The sequence below is a fragment of the Rhineura floridana genome, chromosome 1 (assembly GCF_030035675.1).
Source record: "Rhineura floridana isolate rRhiFlo1 chromosome 1, rRhiFlo1.hap2, whole genome shotgun sequence".
Classification (NCBI taxonomy): Eukaryota; Metazoa; Chordata; class Lepidosauria; order Squamata; family Rhineuridae; genus Rhineura; species Rhineura floridana.
This window is the reverse complement of record NC_084480.1, coordinates 209,045,642-209,063,016: the sequence shown is the minus strand read 5'-3', so window position 1 is coordinate 209,063,016 and position 17,375 is coordinate 209,045,642. Positions and strand designations below refer to the sequence as shown.

General features: G+C 42.7%; 1 protein-coding gene across 1 annotated transcript in view; it reads left to right on the top strand.

The window, feature by feature from the left end:
- The window catches only part of F13A1 (coagulation factor XIII A chain), a 123,891-nt gene that overhangs the window by 24,730 nt on the left and 81,786 nt on the right, over positions 1-17,375 (top strand). Inside the window, exon 3 of the mRNA XM_061591308.1 lies at positions 357-545. Within this exon, the coding sequence (XP_061447292.1) occupies positions 357-545 (189 nt within the window). The remainder of the gene's footprint in view (positions 1-356; positions 546-17,375) is intronic.

Below are 17,375 nucleotides of genomic sequence, written 5' to 3'. Positions count from 1 at the left end.
TAGCTGGTAGCCATTGATAGCCTTATCCTGCATGCAAAAGCCTTCTCCTCCTTATGCTTCTTTGGTGCCAGCTGAAGACCTTTATGTTTGCCCAGGAACTTCAGATCTTTTGCATTTTCTTTTTAGGTCAGTTGTTAATGATGGAAGCCCACTGCTCTGCGGTTTTAATTGTTGTATTGCGTTTATTGAGTTTGCTTTAATTTATTGTTGACTGCCCTGCGAGTGTTGTTTGTAAATCACAAGGGTGGGGTCTGCAATATGTAAAATAAATACATTAAGGAAAAGGAATTAATTTTGGGAACAAAATGGCAAGAAATAGCTAAAAATATGCTCCTCATCTGTTTGTATACTTGCAGATGTTCTGGAAGTCCAGGAAATTCATTTGTTCAACCTTGAAGATGACATTAATAAGCGGGAACACCACACAGACAAATACTACAACCGCAAGCTGATCGTGCGTCGAGGCCAGTCTTTCCATATCCAGATTTCTTTCAGCCGTCCATACAATCCAGAGAAAGACCAATTCTGGATTGAGTATGTTATAGGTAAGTGTGTGACTAGGTGGTGACTATCATCATCAGCACTACTCCCTCTGTTGGATAATTGGCATGTGTGGATGCCCTAGACAGAAAAATGGATAGAGGGAAGGGAAGGAGTGTGGCCTTATGAATGGTAGAGAGTGTTAGGTATGCAGAAAATATTGCTTTGTACACACAAGAAAAAATCAAATAAAAAATAGTTTCCCCAGCCCTTCAAATTGGAAAAAAATAGCAGACTGCATGTGCACATTTGAAATGAGCAAAGGCAGGAGACCACAGCGCTCATGCAAGCTCTGTCTTTGCATAACACTGGGTAAAAAGGCTAGCCAGGCAGAAAGTAAGCAAAATGAGTTCTAACAAATAAGAACGGCATCCTGTGGAAATCAGGTGTTAATACCCAGGGATGAGGGAAAAAATTGATTCAGTTCGCATTTAAAGCCTAATTTATCAAATTTGCCCTTTCTGACACAATATGAGAATTTAAAAACAGTTATCCTTTAAAATTCGCACTTATCCAAATTTTGTGATGCAGTTCTCTGACCAAAGAGTGTTTACAAAAAAATAACATACAAAATGCTTTATGTTCTGAGAAATTGCTTGCAAAAATATGTACATTAGTCAAAACTGCATGCAAAAAATGTGTTTTTTAGGAGACATTCACGCAAAGTTGCCAGGTCAGAAGCATCCCAAAACCTGAGATTTTAGGGGTGGGCCCAAGTGATGTCACAGGGTGGGCCCGAGTGATGTCACGGGGCGGACCCGAGTGATGTCACAGGGCGGGCCCAAGTGATGTCATTAAGCATGATACATTAAGCATCAATCACAGTTGCTTGGAGCGTACAATTAAAAAAAATATCTGACTGGAAATTAAGCTAGACATCTTAGCTAAAAGATGGAGCCTGGGTAGGGAACATTTAATCTAGCCTACTTGCTTTCGGCAAGAAGGGTTTAAGTGCCTTCAAGCCAGGCCAGTCATCAGAAGGTCACTGTAGGAAGAAAGGAGCCTAGTGCTGTGGAAATGTTAGATGGGAGCATTCGGGAGTAAAGATGGATGCCCTTGAAGGCTGCAATTCTAAACACATGTACTAAGGGACTAAGCCCCCATAGAACTCAACAGGACTTACTTCTGAGTAGATATAGTTTGGATTGTGCTGTTGGTAAAGCTTGACTAGGGATCCTCTGCAAAGACATCCATATCCAAGCAGGGTTGGCAACCCCCTGCCTGGAATGCCCTGCCCTTATCTTTTAATGTGGGTGCTCCAAACTTCTTTACAGACTTGACCCTTCACTTCAGAAAGAGGTCTGAGAAATGAGTAAGAGTAAGAAGATTCTCTGCCCTTTCTGTCTGCATAGATGCCCTCATCCTTCCCCTGGGCCCAGCAGAAGCTCTGGACCAGGTGGGACACAGTGGCATCTCGTAGAGGACACCCTCCCCTTTCCTGGGGTATATGATTTGTGCTGTCCCAGAGCAGATTTTGGGGTGGGTATCCCCAGTTACTTATTTTTTTCTATGTGCTTTTGTCCATTTTGATTTTGCATTGATGCACCCATACATGCCCGGTGCCCAGCAGAAGCTCTGGTCCAGACGGGACACAGTGGCATCTCATAGAGGACACCCTCCCCTTTCCTGGGGTGTATGATTTGTCCTGGCCCAGAGCAGATTTTGGGGTGGGCACCCCCAGTTACTTATTTTTTCCTGTATGTTTTTGTCCATTTTGATTTTGCATAGATGTTCTCCTCTGCACCCTGTGCCCAGCAGAAGGTCTGGGCCAGGTGGGATGCAGTGGCATCTCATAGAGGACACCCTCCCCTTTCCTGGGGTATATGATTTGTCCTGTCCCAGAGCAGAGTTTGGGGTGGGCACCCCCAGTTACTTATTTTTTCCTGTATGTTTTGGTCTGCTTTGATTTTGCATAGATGTTCTCCTCCGTGCCCTGCACCCAGCAGAAGCTCTGGGCCAGGCGGGATGCAGTGGCATCTCGTAGAGGACACCCTCCCCTTTCCTGGGGTATATGATTTGTCCTGTCCCAGAGCAGAGTTTGGGGTGAGCACCCCCAGTTACTTATTTGTTATGATTTTATGACATCATTATGTATTTATGATAATATCATAAGCCTGATGATTTTGACTGCATAAGTGTATTGTTGTTCTTGACGGGGAGAGTCCCCCGATCACAGTGATATATCATACAGGGTACCCCAACATATATTTTGGGGTTCAGAGACATGTTAAGTTTGGTTTGAAGTTGCTGTAGTTGTCAACTCTTCTTTTTTAGTGTTTTGAACTTTCAACCAAATAAGGAACTGGGAACTAGGAACCAACTTCAGCGTCGTATCAGTTAAATAGATTAAACAGTTGCAGGGGGCGGCTGACGTTTTGGTGTATATATCGGGAACCAGACCACCTAGAAACTTTATTCTTTTTTTTAAATTGAAGCTGAGAGTCCGGAGATTAAGGGGTGCTAGCCAGAGAGCTGGAGGGGCCTCCCAAAAACCAGAGACTCCAGCCGAAAACCAGAGATCTGGTAACTCTAATTCACATTAAATTGCTGAAGAATTTTCATGAGGTTTTTTTTAAAAAAAATGGGAAACTGAGAGAACTGAAATTAATAGCTGTTACCATCCCTATTAATGCCTCACCTTTTCTGAGGAGGGAAAGAAGGGAACAAATGGCTTTGTTTAGACATAACCACGGTTTAGCATGATAAGAATGAGCCTCAGGTTAGCTGCTTCCCCTGCCCTTCCTTTTATCATGTGAAGAGGATATAAAATGCTTCCACTTTCTCTTTAGAATTGACCACAGTTCCCTGTGACATCCAGGAAAAGGAAAGTTCACATGAAAAACACTAGACAGTCCAATCTCATGATAGAGATTAGCAAGATTGGGATAATAAGGAGGGTAAAAAGAGCTAAGCAGATTAAGCCGCATAAATCACCTGCCTTGTGTGCAAGAAATGCCAAATCATTGTCTTTGGAGTTTTCATTGTAACTGTAACAGTTAGTAGAGGGCCACAATTTGGCCTGGATGCTCCAAAAGGGCTTTTGCTGTTTCAGATCATCCTTCCATTTGTCAAAATAATGGTCCCATCATTGGCAGCCAGAAAAAAAGGCACTTGGGCTAAACGTATAGTTGTTAACTCTGGCTTCATATTTTGAACCCTCCTGATCTGGTTTTAAAATAGAAAAAAAAATCTTCTCACTAACAAGTGCCTTTCTGTAGAGGAGTCCTGATTAATCCCGAAGAAAATAGCAAAGGGTGTGCCTGCCCATAAAATCTCATTTTAATTAGGTGCTCTTGCCATCCCTGAAAGGGGATGAGCCTGAACCTCTTCAGAAAATGCAAACAGACACTCAGCACAAGATATGCTTGCCAGCTGGCCTGCATTCACTCACAAGGAATGATTAATGGCCAGGTTCCAGTTGGTGTTTTCACTAGACCTGGCACTGGGTTTAATTAATGCACATTCAACCAATTTCTGCCAGGCTGGTCTGTACGGGGATCAGTCTGCCCACAACAAAGGGTTTCTCTTTCACACCACAATAACACATCCTTTGCTCAGAGCAAAGCCAAATCTCTCTCTCTCTGTCTCTGTCTCTCTCTCTCTCTGTCTCTGTCTCTCTCTCTCTCTCACGCGCGCGCACACATGCACACACAGGTCTTAGGACATGTAGAGAGTTCCAGCTAAACTGAGCTTCTCAGTAACATGAGAATCTGATAGTCAGATGTATACTGCTACTAAATATGGAGGGTTCATTTAACCCTCATGGGTAACTGGCATTTTTTGGATCTATCTTCCACTAACTGCTCTAATCTCTTTTTAAAACCATCTAAGCTGTTGGCTATTGCCACATCTTTTGGTAATTAATTCCATAAGTTTTCATGACACATTGTATAAAGAAATACTCTCTTTTTTTGGTCACTTCTGAGCATGTTACATGTTGAATTGATTGTTGATTGCTCAATGCTTGACTCAGTGGAATGACTGAATGGAAGGATGGTCTGCTTATGAAAAGCATTTGTGTTGTGTTATGCTAAAGTTGACATGGATTAACAAGAAAATGCTGGGTGCAGTTGTTATATTTTTCACACATATAAAGCACCTAACATTTTCTAAGCTCTGCATATATATATATATATAAAATAAGACAGTCCCTTTTGACAGGCTAACAAACATGACATAAAAGGAAAAAGGAATAGGGAGGGGAGAGGAAAGCAAGAATTGAAGCAGCTGCTCCTTCACTAGCTGATGGATGAGGCCAGCTTGGTCTCTGCCTTGCTATTCTTCCTGGGAGGCACTGGGTGCAGCCTCTGACTCTTCTAGCAACCCTTGGTCTCCTGGCCAGTGACAGAGGCCAGAACGTGCCTCCCTTCAGCTCTGCAGTCCCAGGGCAACTTTCATCTGGAACAAAGTGGTGGTGGTGTTTTTCTGGCAGGAGGGGGAAGCACGTTCCTTCTCTACCCAATGGATGGGGCCGGACTGGTCTCCCTCTTGTCAGGATGATCTTCCTGGGAGGCAGGGCGGGTGCAGCTTTGGTGGGCCCAGCCAGTGGTAGAGGGTAGAGTCTGCTGCCCTTTGGTTCTGCAGTCTTAGGGCAACTAACCTGATTTATCTGTCATGTCTCTTTCACACATGCAAACCATCCCTTAATGTTACACTTACATTCTGGATCTCTTCCTGGCTGGAGATGTTTGCAAATTATTGAGTATCAAGTTTGTGGCAAATCTACTATTCACTCTACACAACTTATTGATGCAAATCTTTCTCCACAGCCATCTCCCCTACTGTTACAAATGCTTCGAGAATTATTTTTGAATTGACATTTAATTTGTCTTCCTGGGAACTAGTTGCACTTATGCGTTTGTGTTATTGATTCCCCACCCTCACCGCCACTTTATTGCTGCCTAACAATCATGTAACCATTTTTAAAATCTGCTAGTTATAAAATAGCATGCATTTAGCTTTTACATTTCTGTATGGCAAAAAGATGTGTTGTTTTCCAGGTTTTCTTTTCTATTACTTTGGATTCAAGGGAGAATTGGAGAGGAGGGTAGTCCATGCATGTTTAGATAAAATGATGTTGTATACTTAGATCTAGGGCAGTATTAGAGAGTGATGTTCATAATATATATATAATTGTGGGTTTTCACCATGAACTCCATTAAATCTCTGGGTTCATCCAATTCCTTTCTTACCTATTCCAGTTCATGGTTCAGATCCGGGAACTTGAATCACCACTGAATAGCTACTAAGTAGCAGAGGGGAGGTATGATCGCCATCCTTTTCCCTGCTACTTTGCAAGAATGCAGACAAGTGGAAGACATGGAGATGCCTAATCCGCCTGCCATGTTCTCCCTACAATCTGCAAGATCTACAGCAGGGATGGGGAGCCTGCGGCCTTCAGGTGTTCTTGGACCATCATCCCTGACCATTGGCCATGCTGGCTGAGGCTGACGGGAGTTGAAGTTCAACAACAACTGGAGGGCCAAAAGTTCTCCATCTCTGATCTGCAAATTAGCCTCGCCCCTTACATGCTCAGGCTCCAGTAACGTGCACAACTTCTCTCTCCCCCTCTCCCACTGTGCTTAGGCCCTTAATATACAAATATGTCTCTGCATATAGCTGTAGAACATAATGCTGTGTCAGTTTGGCATCCTTACTGTAATGAGTCCTTCTAATAACACCATGTTCAAAAGGCAGCTAAACAACTACATCTGCTAATGATATTCCTGGGTCCAACATTAAATCTGTTGATAAATTTATATGCCGCTTCCTTGCATTAATGATCTATGCCTAGCTGTAAATCTTAGAATCTATTTGACCTCTGCCAAATTGGCTCCATAAAAGCCATATATATTGGTCTTTGCCCTAAACACTTTTGTTATAAGCTAATTGACTGATATACATCAAAGCATGCATAAAGGAGCTCTTGGGTTAAAATCCACCTTTTCTTGGCTCCCATATTCCAGTCAATCCATGGACTCTTGGACTAAGATAAGAGTAGTGATTACTTTTCCTTTCTATTCCTGCTTGATGGCCTTCTAGGCCCCCTCCAACTCTACTATTCTATGATTCTTCAGTCTAGTATTCAGTCTTGTTGCTCTTGGTTACAGAGTATAGACAGAGGGGTAAAAATGTAAGGACAGCCCTCTCTGGGCTTGTCTGTTTAAGTGTTCCCTACAATAGGGAGGGGCTGAAAGTAGGGGTGTAAGAAATCATCACTTTCCATGCCATCCTATATTTGTTGCATGCAGTGCTGTTTCCGTTCCACTGCAGTTTGTCTTCTACCAAAATGATGTTATTCTTCTTGCTGTCTGCTGTGGTAAACGTTTACGTAATGACGTAAATTAAGTAACTCACCTAATTTACATAATTCATTACATAAATTATGTAATTATGCTGCTATTATGTTATTCCATCCCATTCATTTCATTGCAAAGGAGACACAATGCAAATGGTGGTGGTGGTGGTAAGTCATGAGTCACGTTTTGTCTGTGGACTGAAAGCAACACCAACAACAGTGGATACTGACTGTATTTGCTGGATTGATTTCTGTCCCAGACATGGGATGAATAAGCAAGCATCAGCAATTTATGCTTCTGTTTCTGTTGGAATGTTCCAACATCCCTAGCTGAAGGTAAATTGGGATCTACTGGTAGACCTCGGGGCCTTTTGCAGTAGATCAGCAAGGGGTTCTGACTCCCAACTGTTTAATAATGGCAACAACAAAACTACTTTTCCACCCTAAATTAGGCTGTTGAAATGGAGAAAGCTATGCAGGACTGAGTGAACATTTGTGAAAGGACTGGGAGCTCAGTTCAGTTCTCGTTCAAAAAGTAGATCCCTAGGCTCAGGAGGCACTCAGAGGGATCTTGTTCTTTAATTCCAACTGTGGGCACTTCCAGGCTGTCGCTATTTTAGGGTGGGATTCAATCACATACCAACAAATTCAGGCTGCGCAATTACAGTTGATCAAGACGTCTTGCACAACAAACCCGCTGCCTCAAAGATCAGAGTTTTTATGATAAGGAAAGTGTCAGGAAAATGCATTGGAAAGTGTGGTATAACACTTGTTTTGATGCAACATCATCTAACCTCCCCACAAACCAATCAGAATGAATGCTTTTTCAATAGCCAGTATAATCTTCCTACAAACAAATCAGGATGAATGCTCAGTAAACAGGTCATCTGGAAATGCCCTGAATGTCCTTTGCACCAGGCACTACTTGGTACATCTTGGGATTCAAGCAAAACGGGAAAAAAAAAAAAGATCTGACATGCCTGCTCACCCCTGCCCTACCACCATGGTCCAGCACAGGAACATGCTAGAAACAACCCCTTTGCAGGCTATAGGGGACTGCTCCCTTCAGGGACCTCACAGGTCCTGTCTCTAAATTTTCACATTTCATTAAAACTCTCAAGTCTGTTTTTAGTTGGATCTTAATTGTTTTAAATATGTTTTGTTTTGTTTTAAATTGTATTGTTTTAGCATTTTGATGTTTGCCACCCTGAGCTCCATTGGGAGGAAGGGTGAGATACAGATTAAATAAATAAGTAACCCCCAAGTAAAGGCTAAGGTAGGCATGACACTGAATGCACGATTGCATTTAATATGTTCAGTTCTTCTTTTAAATAACAGCCACTGATACCCTTCCATCAGGGTCAAGGTCATGGCCACTCCTCCACAGTTGCTACTAGTCCCATGAAGGAATATTCCTAGACACGATGTCTAATTTGGTCATAAATCTCTAGAGATGAAGAAAAAACATGCAGGCAGTATTATACCCTTCCCAAGTCACAGGTGTGGCTTGTTCACGTGAATTAGTTTGCTTGTCAAATATGCCAGTGAAAAATTACTTATGACACCAAAGTAAAGAAAACACGGTTGTTTTAAAGAGAAACAGCCAGGCTGTTTTTTTGTTTTTTTTTATGGTAACACTAAAAGCTCAATCTAGTCCCTGTGATTCTTGCTACTGTCATTTGAATGTATAGCTGTAACCTAAGTTTTATAGGGATTGGACACATGGTATAAATTATATTAATGTGATTTTGTATACTGTTATTTCATTAAAAAAATCAAAGTGGTTTGCAAGTTAAAAAACAACAACCATATAATAAAAACATTAAAAACACAATAAAAACAAAGGTCAGCTATTGCGAAAAGACATCTTCTTAATTGCCTGCATAAGCCTGGTGGAACAGAAAGGTTTTCAGTAGTTCAAAGTTAAAACAGAAGGCATCTGTAAATTTCCATAACATGTTAGATCAGATTACCAGTCATAAAAATGGGTACATAGCCATCAGCTCCACTGACAGTAGTGATGTATGATCTGTCAGTTTCAGTTCTCTCAGTTTCTCATTTTCTAATCTTAAAAGTGATCCTCCACTTTTCTGCAGCAATTTGTGATATTTTTGGGGGGTAAATCCTCATGAAAATTGTGGAAGCCGTACTTCTGCGCAGAAATCTGCCTAGCTAATTAGGGATGCATGTCAAAATTGTGCAAGAAGTTCACATATTTGTCTTTCCTAGCTTAGCAGCTGGTATGCAGCATTTTTGAGTGAATGCGTTCCACTGATTTTAGGAAACAATGATTTAACAGTCATAAATAATTCTTTCTTCAAAGGGTGAATCTTATGCAGAGAATGGGAACAATATGGTACATGCTCAAGTTACTGTGACTGCCTTTGAATTAATGGGTCTTTACTATTTTTTTAAATTGAAACATTAATTTTATGGAAATGTGGCATCTGATTAATTAGCCATGCAACAGACTTTGCTACAAATGGCATGAGAAAAGCAGTCTTTTTTAAAAAAAATTGTCATAATGAATAAGATATGCTCAAGAAAATGGATTTCTTCAGTCAGCTTTTATAACGTTGAAAATATTAGCATTCTGAGAAGTACTGTTATGCTTTAAAATCAATGTTTAATTGTGTAGGGAGGGACATGCAGTGACAAAACCGTTCATGAACACACACACACACAACCTGAAGGTGCATGGGGGAGGTGGGAGAGAGAAAAAAGCAGAATCAAAAAGCATTCAGGGGGGTGGTTTGGAAGAAGGGAAGTGAAAAGTCAAGCAAATTCATCAAATTTTATTACAAATATTCAATATTGTAGTCTCCTCGGTTGGATTCCAAATTATGGTATAGATATAGGTCAAGAAAAGAAACATGGCTGATCTGCATCTTCAGAAAAGGTAGGTCATATAGCCATACTAATATAACCAAAGCACTTCAGAAAGCAGGCAAGGTTCTTGTGCTTGAGTGTCCGCACCTCCTTATATCCAGGGTCACATGAGCAGGCTTCCCTTGTTTCTCATCTCCTCTGCAGCTCCTCAAAATCTGCTCCAAAGGGGGTCCCCAACTTTCTGGATCAGATTTTGGGGGGCACACAGGGACTGCAGGGGGAAAGGGAATCCATTATGCCATATGTAACTGTTCCACTGTTGATGGACCGATTTTCTGTTTGCAGGCAGGCCTGCGTGTGTGTATTAAACAATGTCTGGCATTCAGATATGCAGTTTATTAATCACCTGCATTCTGAAGTCATTCAGTCCTAGAAGAACTGTACCACATGTTCTGTGACAATACAACACAGTTCACAGAATCACTCCTGGGAAAAATGTAATAAGACTTGGGGTGGGGTGGGGGAAGCAGGAGAGGTCTGTCTGACAGTCATGGGTGACATCTGCAAAGGAGAAATGATATGACTGATATTAACGGTCATGCTGGTGAGCAAGGGTTAGCGGATTCTGTCCTGATGATGTGGTTGGAGTTAGATCCCATGTGTTGGCATGACACCAACTGTTGTGCCTTACTGCCATCACTGGCTTAGGCCCCGTGTGGCCAGCACCCAACCTCTACCTGAAGTTCTCTAGTGAAGGAGAGCCCACCACCCTGTTAGGTGATAGGTTCCATTGTCAAGGTGCTCTTACTGTCAAGAGGTTTCTCCTAATGCTCAATGGACATCTACCCTCCTGTAACTTACTCTGGCCAGACCTAGTCCACCTGCCCTCTGGGCCAGTACTGAACCCGTTTTTGCCACCTTCAGTGTGACAGCCCTCCAGGTATTTGGAGAGTGCTATCATGTCCACCTATTTAGGTGTGTGGGTTCCTCCAGATGACTTGCTTATTCAGCGTTCATCCTGATTTGCTTCCACAACGTTTGTGTGGTGGTTGGTCTATGTCTGGTCTTCACTGAGCGTTCATTCTGATTTGTTTATGAGGAGTAAGGATGGAAGGATCTGTCAATTTCAGTTCTCTCAATTTCTCATTTTTCTAGTCTTACATTTGGTTCTCCACATTTTTGCAGCAATTTGAATTTTTTTTTAAATCCTCATGAAAATTCTCCAGCATGTTAGTAAGAATTAACACATTTTTGTATGCAGTTTTGACTAATTTGCACATTTTTGCAAGCACTTTCTCCTAAAATAATGCGTTTTGTATGCTGTTTTCACTATATTCATTTTTATGTCCATTTTCTATTTTTGCAAACATTCCTTAGTTGGAGAACTGCATCGCAAAATTCGAATAAGTGCATATTTTGAAGGATGGCTGTGTTTTGGTTCCCACATTGTTTCAGAAAGTGCAAATGTGATAAATTTGGCTTTAAATGTGAATTGAGTCTAATTTCTCCCCACTTCCTAATGGGGAGGTTATTCAACAATGAGTATTCATTCTGATTTGCTTGTGGGGTGTTCATATGTCTTCCACTTAGTCGTTCATTCACCCCATACTTTTTAATGTTTTTCCTCACTGCAAAAAAGTCTATTTCTTTTTTTAAAAAAAGTGAATTTGGGTGACAAAAGCACTTTAATCTACTTGAATTGCACAAACCTGAAGTAACCGTATGGCTTGAATTCCTCTTGCAAAAACATGACAGTTTGGAAGCACCCTAAATTTAAGATGTGCACCTGAATATGTGAAATATGAATGCCATAAGCATATGTCTGCAAAACTCATGTATTGTACAAGTACACCTGTCAAGCAGGTATGGTTGGCTGTCTGATCTGTGCTGAGTGTGCTTGTGGTGGTGCTATGTTGTGTATGGAAGAGCCCATAGGAGGAGGATGGAGTTCCTGCTCCTTTAATGGTTGTGTGGCATCTGAAGTTTTGGCAAGGGCCATTTGTTGTGACATAAAGCTGTGAAGGTGAGGGAAAGTGCATCTGCTTGCAGTTGCCTATCCTGTGCAACGTGCTCTCAATGGTTACAATGAGACAGTGGGACGCCTCCAAATAAAACTGCTAATTGAAACTTGTTATACACCACCATACATTTGAGTGTCTGCTTGAGTTCCTGCTTCTTTGGTTCTTTTTTGGAAAAGTGCTGAGCCTCCTTTCCTTCTGCCCTGCCCTTGCCTCTACTGAGGAACAGAGGAAGCTGCCTTCTACTGAATCAGACCATTGGTCCACCTAGCTCAGTATCTGCCTACACTGACTGGCAGCAGCTCTCCAGGTTTTCAGACAGGAGTCTCCCAACCCTACCTGGAGATGCCAGGGATTAAGCCTGGGGCCTTCTGGATGCAAAGCAGATGTTCTGTCAGTGAGCTATGGCCCTTCCATTTTGTTACCCTGTAAAACAGTCTTCACCAATCTGGTACCCTCCGCAGATTTCACACGACGAACGTGCTGGCTGAGGGTGATGGACATTGTAGTCCCAAGCCTCTGCAGAGCACCAGACTGGAGACGCCTGCTGCAAAGCAGTAGCTGTTTGACACTGTATTTGCACTGATTGAGAGCCAAATTAGACATGACAACAATTAATGTCCCCTTTAAAAAAATAGAAATAGCTGCCATAGTGCTGGGCACGCCCATAGCTGGAGGGGGGCTACCCCCATTTTTTCTGCCCTGTTTTTTTTTTTTAAAAAATAATAATTAAATTTATTACAGAAAAAAAATCCTGCCCCTCCTCCTTTTTTGGTGCCCCCCAACCTTTAGGCCTGGTGCTGGGGGAGGAACAGGATTGGGTCCAGCATGGGAGACTCAAAGTGAGCCTGTTGCCCCCCAGCTGAGGCTTATAGGCCCTGTCCATCTTGTTCAGTAGTGTCTACACTGTCTGTCAGGGACTCTCCAGCGTGATTCAAGCAGAGTTCTCTCTTTGCCCTACTGGAAATGCCGGACAGGGATTGCACTGGGACCCTTCTGCATGTAAAGGAGACTGCCACTGAGCTACGGGCCTGCCCCATCATGCTCCTCTTCAGAAAGCTTACACCCCTCTGACGGAGCTATTTGTCACCCTGTCGCAATTATTATATTTCCTAGACATACGTGGACACCAGGAGTTTCCGCTTTCCCCTGTGCTGTGTATGAAGGGTCTCACTTAGTAAAATAAATGAACCCAATGGGGCGGGGGGGGATGCATTAATGCCCCTATATGTAATACCTTCCCCAGGGGCAGAGAGAGATGCCTAAAAGCAAATGCGATTCGCTAAAGGTGGCAACGCCAAATAATTAAAAAAGAGAACCCTCTCATAGTTATACGTCTAATCTGTTGTGGATGAAAGCAAATATTTGGAGAGGGAAGCGGCACCAGGAAGCCTGCCAACGGCCCTTGTTTTGAGGCTTGGTGCACCCTCTGCTGGTTTTGTGGAGCAATGCAGTCTGTTCTCTGAGCTTGCTGTGCGCACAAACGGGGTCGAGACGGGTGAGGTTGAAGATGACGTGATGGAAACCTTGCTGCCTGTGGATGGTCATGTTACTGTTATCTTTGCTTACAGGTTCTGGAGGTTTTTTGGTTTTGTTTTGATGTTCTAAAACTGTGTTTTATTCAGTTTTTACAAACTAAACAAACATGTAACATTCAGTTAAAAATGAAAACAGATACATAGAATTATACAGAGGTGACAAACAAGTTTGTCTTTTTAGTATATTGGCTTTCTATATTTATTTATATTGGCTGTCTATATTTATTTACTTATGTATTATATGCTTTTAACTTTGGTAGGTTTTAATTGTATCTGTTTTTTATCTGGAAGCCGCCGTGAGTTCCAATTTGGAAAAACGGCGGGGTATAAATAAAGTTAATAAATAAATTTCACTAATTGTTTTGGCACTGCTTCATAAACCCGCAATGAGACAAAAGAAATGTGTGTGTGCACTGCACAGGAAGCGATGCCTCTGTCACTGCTCAGGAATTGATGATTATATGTTTTATTTATTTCGACAATTTACATACCACTTAAAGACAATAGCCTCTAAGCAGTGTACAAGTCATTCAGTACAATAAAGATAAAAAAGTTAAAACTGTAACATCAGAATTCACTTAACATGCCTGCTGTAGTTTTTTTATTATTTTTTTTAAAGTCTTCAGTAGATGTGTGATGCTTCTCATACACCACTGCACAGGAAGTGATGCCTCTATCACACCACTTTCAAATGTCTTGAGAAAATAATGCTGTCTCTATCCTAGGAGTCTATAGCTTTGAAACATGTTAGTTCAGGCTTGGTTAGAAATGTGGGGTGTGGGAGGGGGAAGCGGTAGCAAAGAAGGACACAGCAAACTGGCGTTATACTTTAAGAAAGGTCCAAGCAAACTGGCAGAGGAAGGCAATGGAGATTAGGGCTGTGCACAGCCCTACCTTTCTGCACTGTGGCCCCAATCTGTGGGCGCCAGGGAGGCCCAATCTGACCTATCCCAAAGAAGGGACCACCATCCGCACCCCAGATCTACCCCAATGCTGTTCGGGGGTGGGGCCAAAGGGTTTTTTAAAAATTATAAATATGGTCAAGAGGGGGGTGGAGGAAGGAGATGCCACATCTCTTTCTCCTCCCTGACTGAGAGCAGGCAGGTGCAACCAGCACCGTGCAGGAAGGAGCTGTCCAGCTTACCAGGCAAGAAGTGCAAGGATTCCATCCTGGGCATTGCTGATGGCTGCTCCTTCATGAGCAGCCTCTCTTCATGCAGGAAAGCTGCCTGTCAACGAGCAGCGGCTGGCACCACATAGGATGGATTTTCCTGCTTATCAGTTGATAAGCGAAATAATTCCTTTCTGTGGGAAGCTGCTCCTTTGCAGGGAAACCGCTTGTGAAGGGGATTTGGATTCTGCATGGGGTTTGGGGAGGCCTTGCGGGAAGGAGAGGTTGAGCGGGAAAGACACCTGCCTTCTCCTGTGAAGAGGGCCTCCTTTACCGAGTTCCTCTTTCTTCCCATGCCTGCCTGCCTCTCCTTCCCTCCTGATGCCGCACCCCCTCATAACCTCTGATCACTCTGGGCTGCCCAACTGACCCAGAGAGATCTTGGTCAATCTCAACCAGGGGTGTAATCATCCAGGATATTGGGGGGTCTTAGACCCCTTACTTTTTGGGGAGCCAGGCCCCAACAGGGTCCCAATGTCTCCAGCATTCTGCGAGCCAATCAACAGGAAAGGGAAGTCTGTTAGCCAGATAAGAGAAGAATCTTGTAACATGCTTTCTTGTCCTTTTCACTCTGATTGGCTCCAATCTGCAGCAAAGAGGTGGGAAAGCCACTGAGAAGACTCTTCTCAGTAGCTAACACTCATGCTTATTGGCTCCCAGGGACATCTGTTGTTGTGGGAGAAGGCATTAACAAGGACCACATTCTCAACCTGGCAGCAAAAGAAAAAAAGGGGGAAGGGGTGTGGCTATGACTATCATGAAGGGACCCTGCACTTCTGAATTTGCCACTACATTATTGATCTCAACCTAACTTGGCCAAGGCCCAAATATGTTAACGTAGATTCAATTTGGCTCATTTGAATCCATGCACAGCCCTAATGGAGATGGTCAAGGGTGCAGAGCTCGAATCCTCCAAGGAAAGATTGGGTGTGTCTAGCCTGGAGAAGAGAAGAAGACTCAAGGGGGATATGATAGCTCTCTTCCAATACCTGAAGGGGTGTTGCATCAAAGAGGGCAAAGAGTTCTTCTCTGCTGCCTCAGAGGACAGGACTAGATCTGATGGGCTTTAGTTATACGAGGGTAGATTTTGGCTGAACATTAGAAGGAACTTTTTGATGGCAAGAGTGGAACCAATTACCTAGAGAGGTAGTGGTTTCCGTCTTGCTGGAGGTCTTCCAGTTACTATCTCTTTGGGATGCTCTAGCTCTGGATTTCCTGAACCAAGATGTGAGGTTTGACTTAGATGATTTACTGTATCCCCTCTAATAGTTGTGGCAGAAGGGACAAAATGCACCTGCCAAAATGCTCTTCTCTGTATGATTTGTTTATTTACTGTTACATTTATACCCCATGTTTTCTCCAAGAAAGTCAAGGTGGCATACATGGTTCACCCCCCTCCCCATTTCATCCTCATGACAATCCTGTGAGGAAGTGTAGGCTGAGAGACAGTGACTGGCCCCAGGTCACCCGGCAAGCTTTGTGGCTGAATGGAGTTTCGAACCTTGGTCTCTCAGGTCCTAGTCCAATACTCTAATCACCTGTCCACCTTAGGTGGCTACATGACAGAAACGTAGGTACTGTTGCGAGAAAGTTTGGAATTGAACTATGATTTCCACTGGTAACTAGAAAAGAATAAAAACAGGGATGTAAAGTGTCCATGAATGGCAACTTTTAATTGTGTTATCTTTGCTTTGCTGATGCCAATGTATTCTGAAACATTATTTTCACTTATTCACTGTGCACCTATATTTTGCAAGCTGACATTAAGAAGCAGTGCAGGGAACGTGGGGGTGGTATATTTTTGTTTTGTTTGTTTAAAAAGAAGCTAATTGTATTAAGGTTCAATGGAGAGATTTCACTTTCATGTTTAGAGAGCTGCCTACCATACTGTGCGGTGGTTGGACAGACAGACAGAAAGACAGATTTTAATATAAGTATTAAATATATAATACATTTTATATAATAATAAAATATAATGAATATATAAATACAATGCTTGAGATTTTTTTAAAAAAAGATTGCAATCCATGCATGCGGTTGCACCTTGGGGATTGGCTGCTCTGACGGCGGCAATATAAAGCCCACAGGACATATCCAGCCCATCCATTGCTTGCAAAAGAGCCCATATAAGCTGGCAGGTCTACTGCAGCCTCAGCAAATCTACTGGGGGGGGGAGTTCTGTTCTAAGAAGCAAAGAGAGAGTCTACTGCTTCAAATTAAGGCTTGTCCCACCTTGGCTATCTAGGTTTCAGGGCCCACAGTAGTTCTTCGAGCTAGAAAGGGCCTCATGAATCAGGAGCCTAGGATGGTATTGCTATTCTGATGCTGCTCTTTGAAGGTATGAACTCCACACCTACAAGAAATAGTAACAGAACTATCAGGTGGAAGGAAGGGCAAAGGGAGAGATCTTGTCCTTCTTCCATCTGGAAAGGATCAGTGTGGTGGGTGTATGCAAAAATTAGATTATTAATTAATTGATTTTAAAACATGCTTATATCGCATTCACCAAGCAACTTAATATATGAAACAAGAAAAGTTCAATAGAACAATCAATACAGCACAATACAGTACAAACAACCATTTGTCCTAGTGAGACATGATAGTGGGCTTCTGAAACAGGAAGGTCTTCAGTGCTTGCTTAGACACCATGAGGGAGGGGCTTGGGAAATCTCCCTGGAGACTCAGTTGCACAACTGTGGAACCACCACTGATAAGGCCCTCTCTCTAGTCCCCACCAATCAGATCTCAGTTAATGGTGTGACTGAGAGCAGGGCTCCAGAGATTAATCTCAAGGCTTTGGTGGGTTCCTGTGAGTATACTATGGGACTATACTTTGTGGGCAACTTGCGGCTGTTGAGTTTTACCCCTCTCTTCCATACTGTGTAGGAAGACTTTTCACAGCCTTGTGAGACCATCCAGTTTGTATTTCCCTGCTCTGTTGGTGGCAGAAATGAAGTGCAGCCAGGAAAGGCAAAATGTAT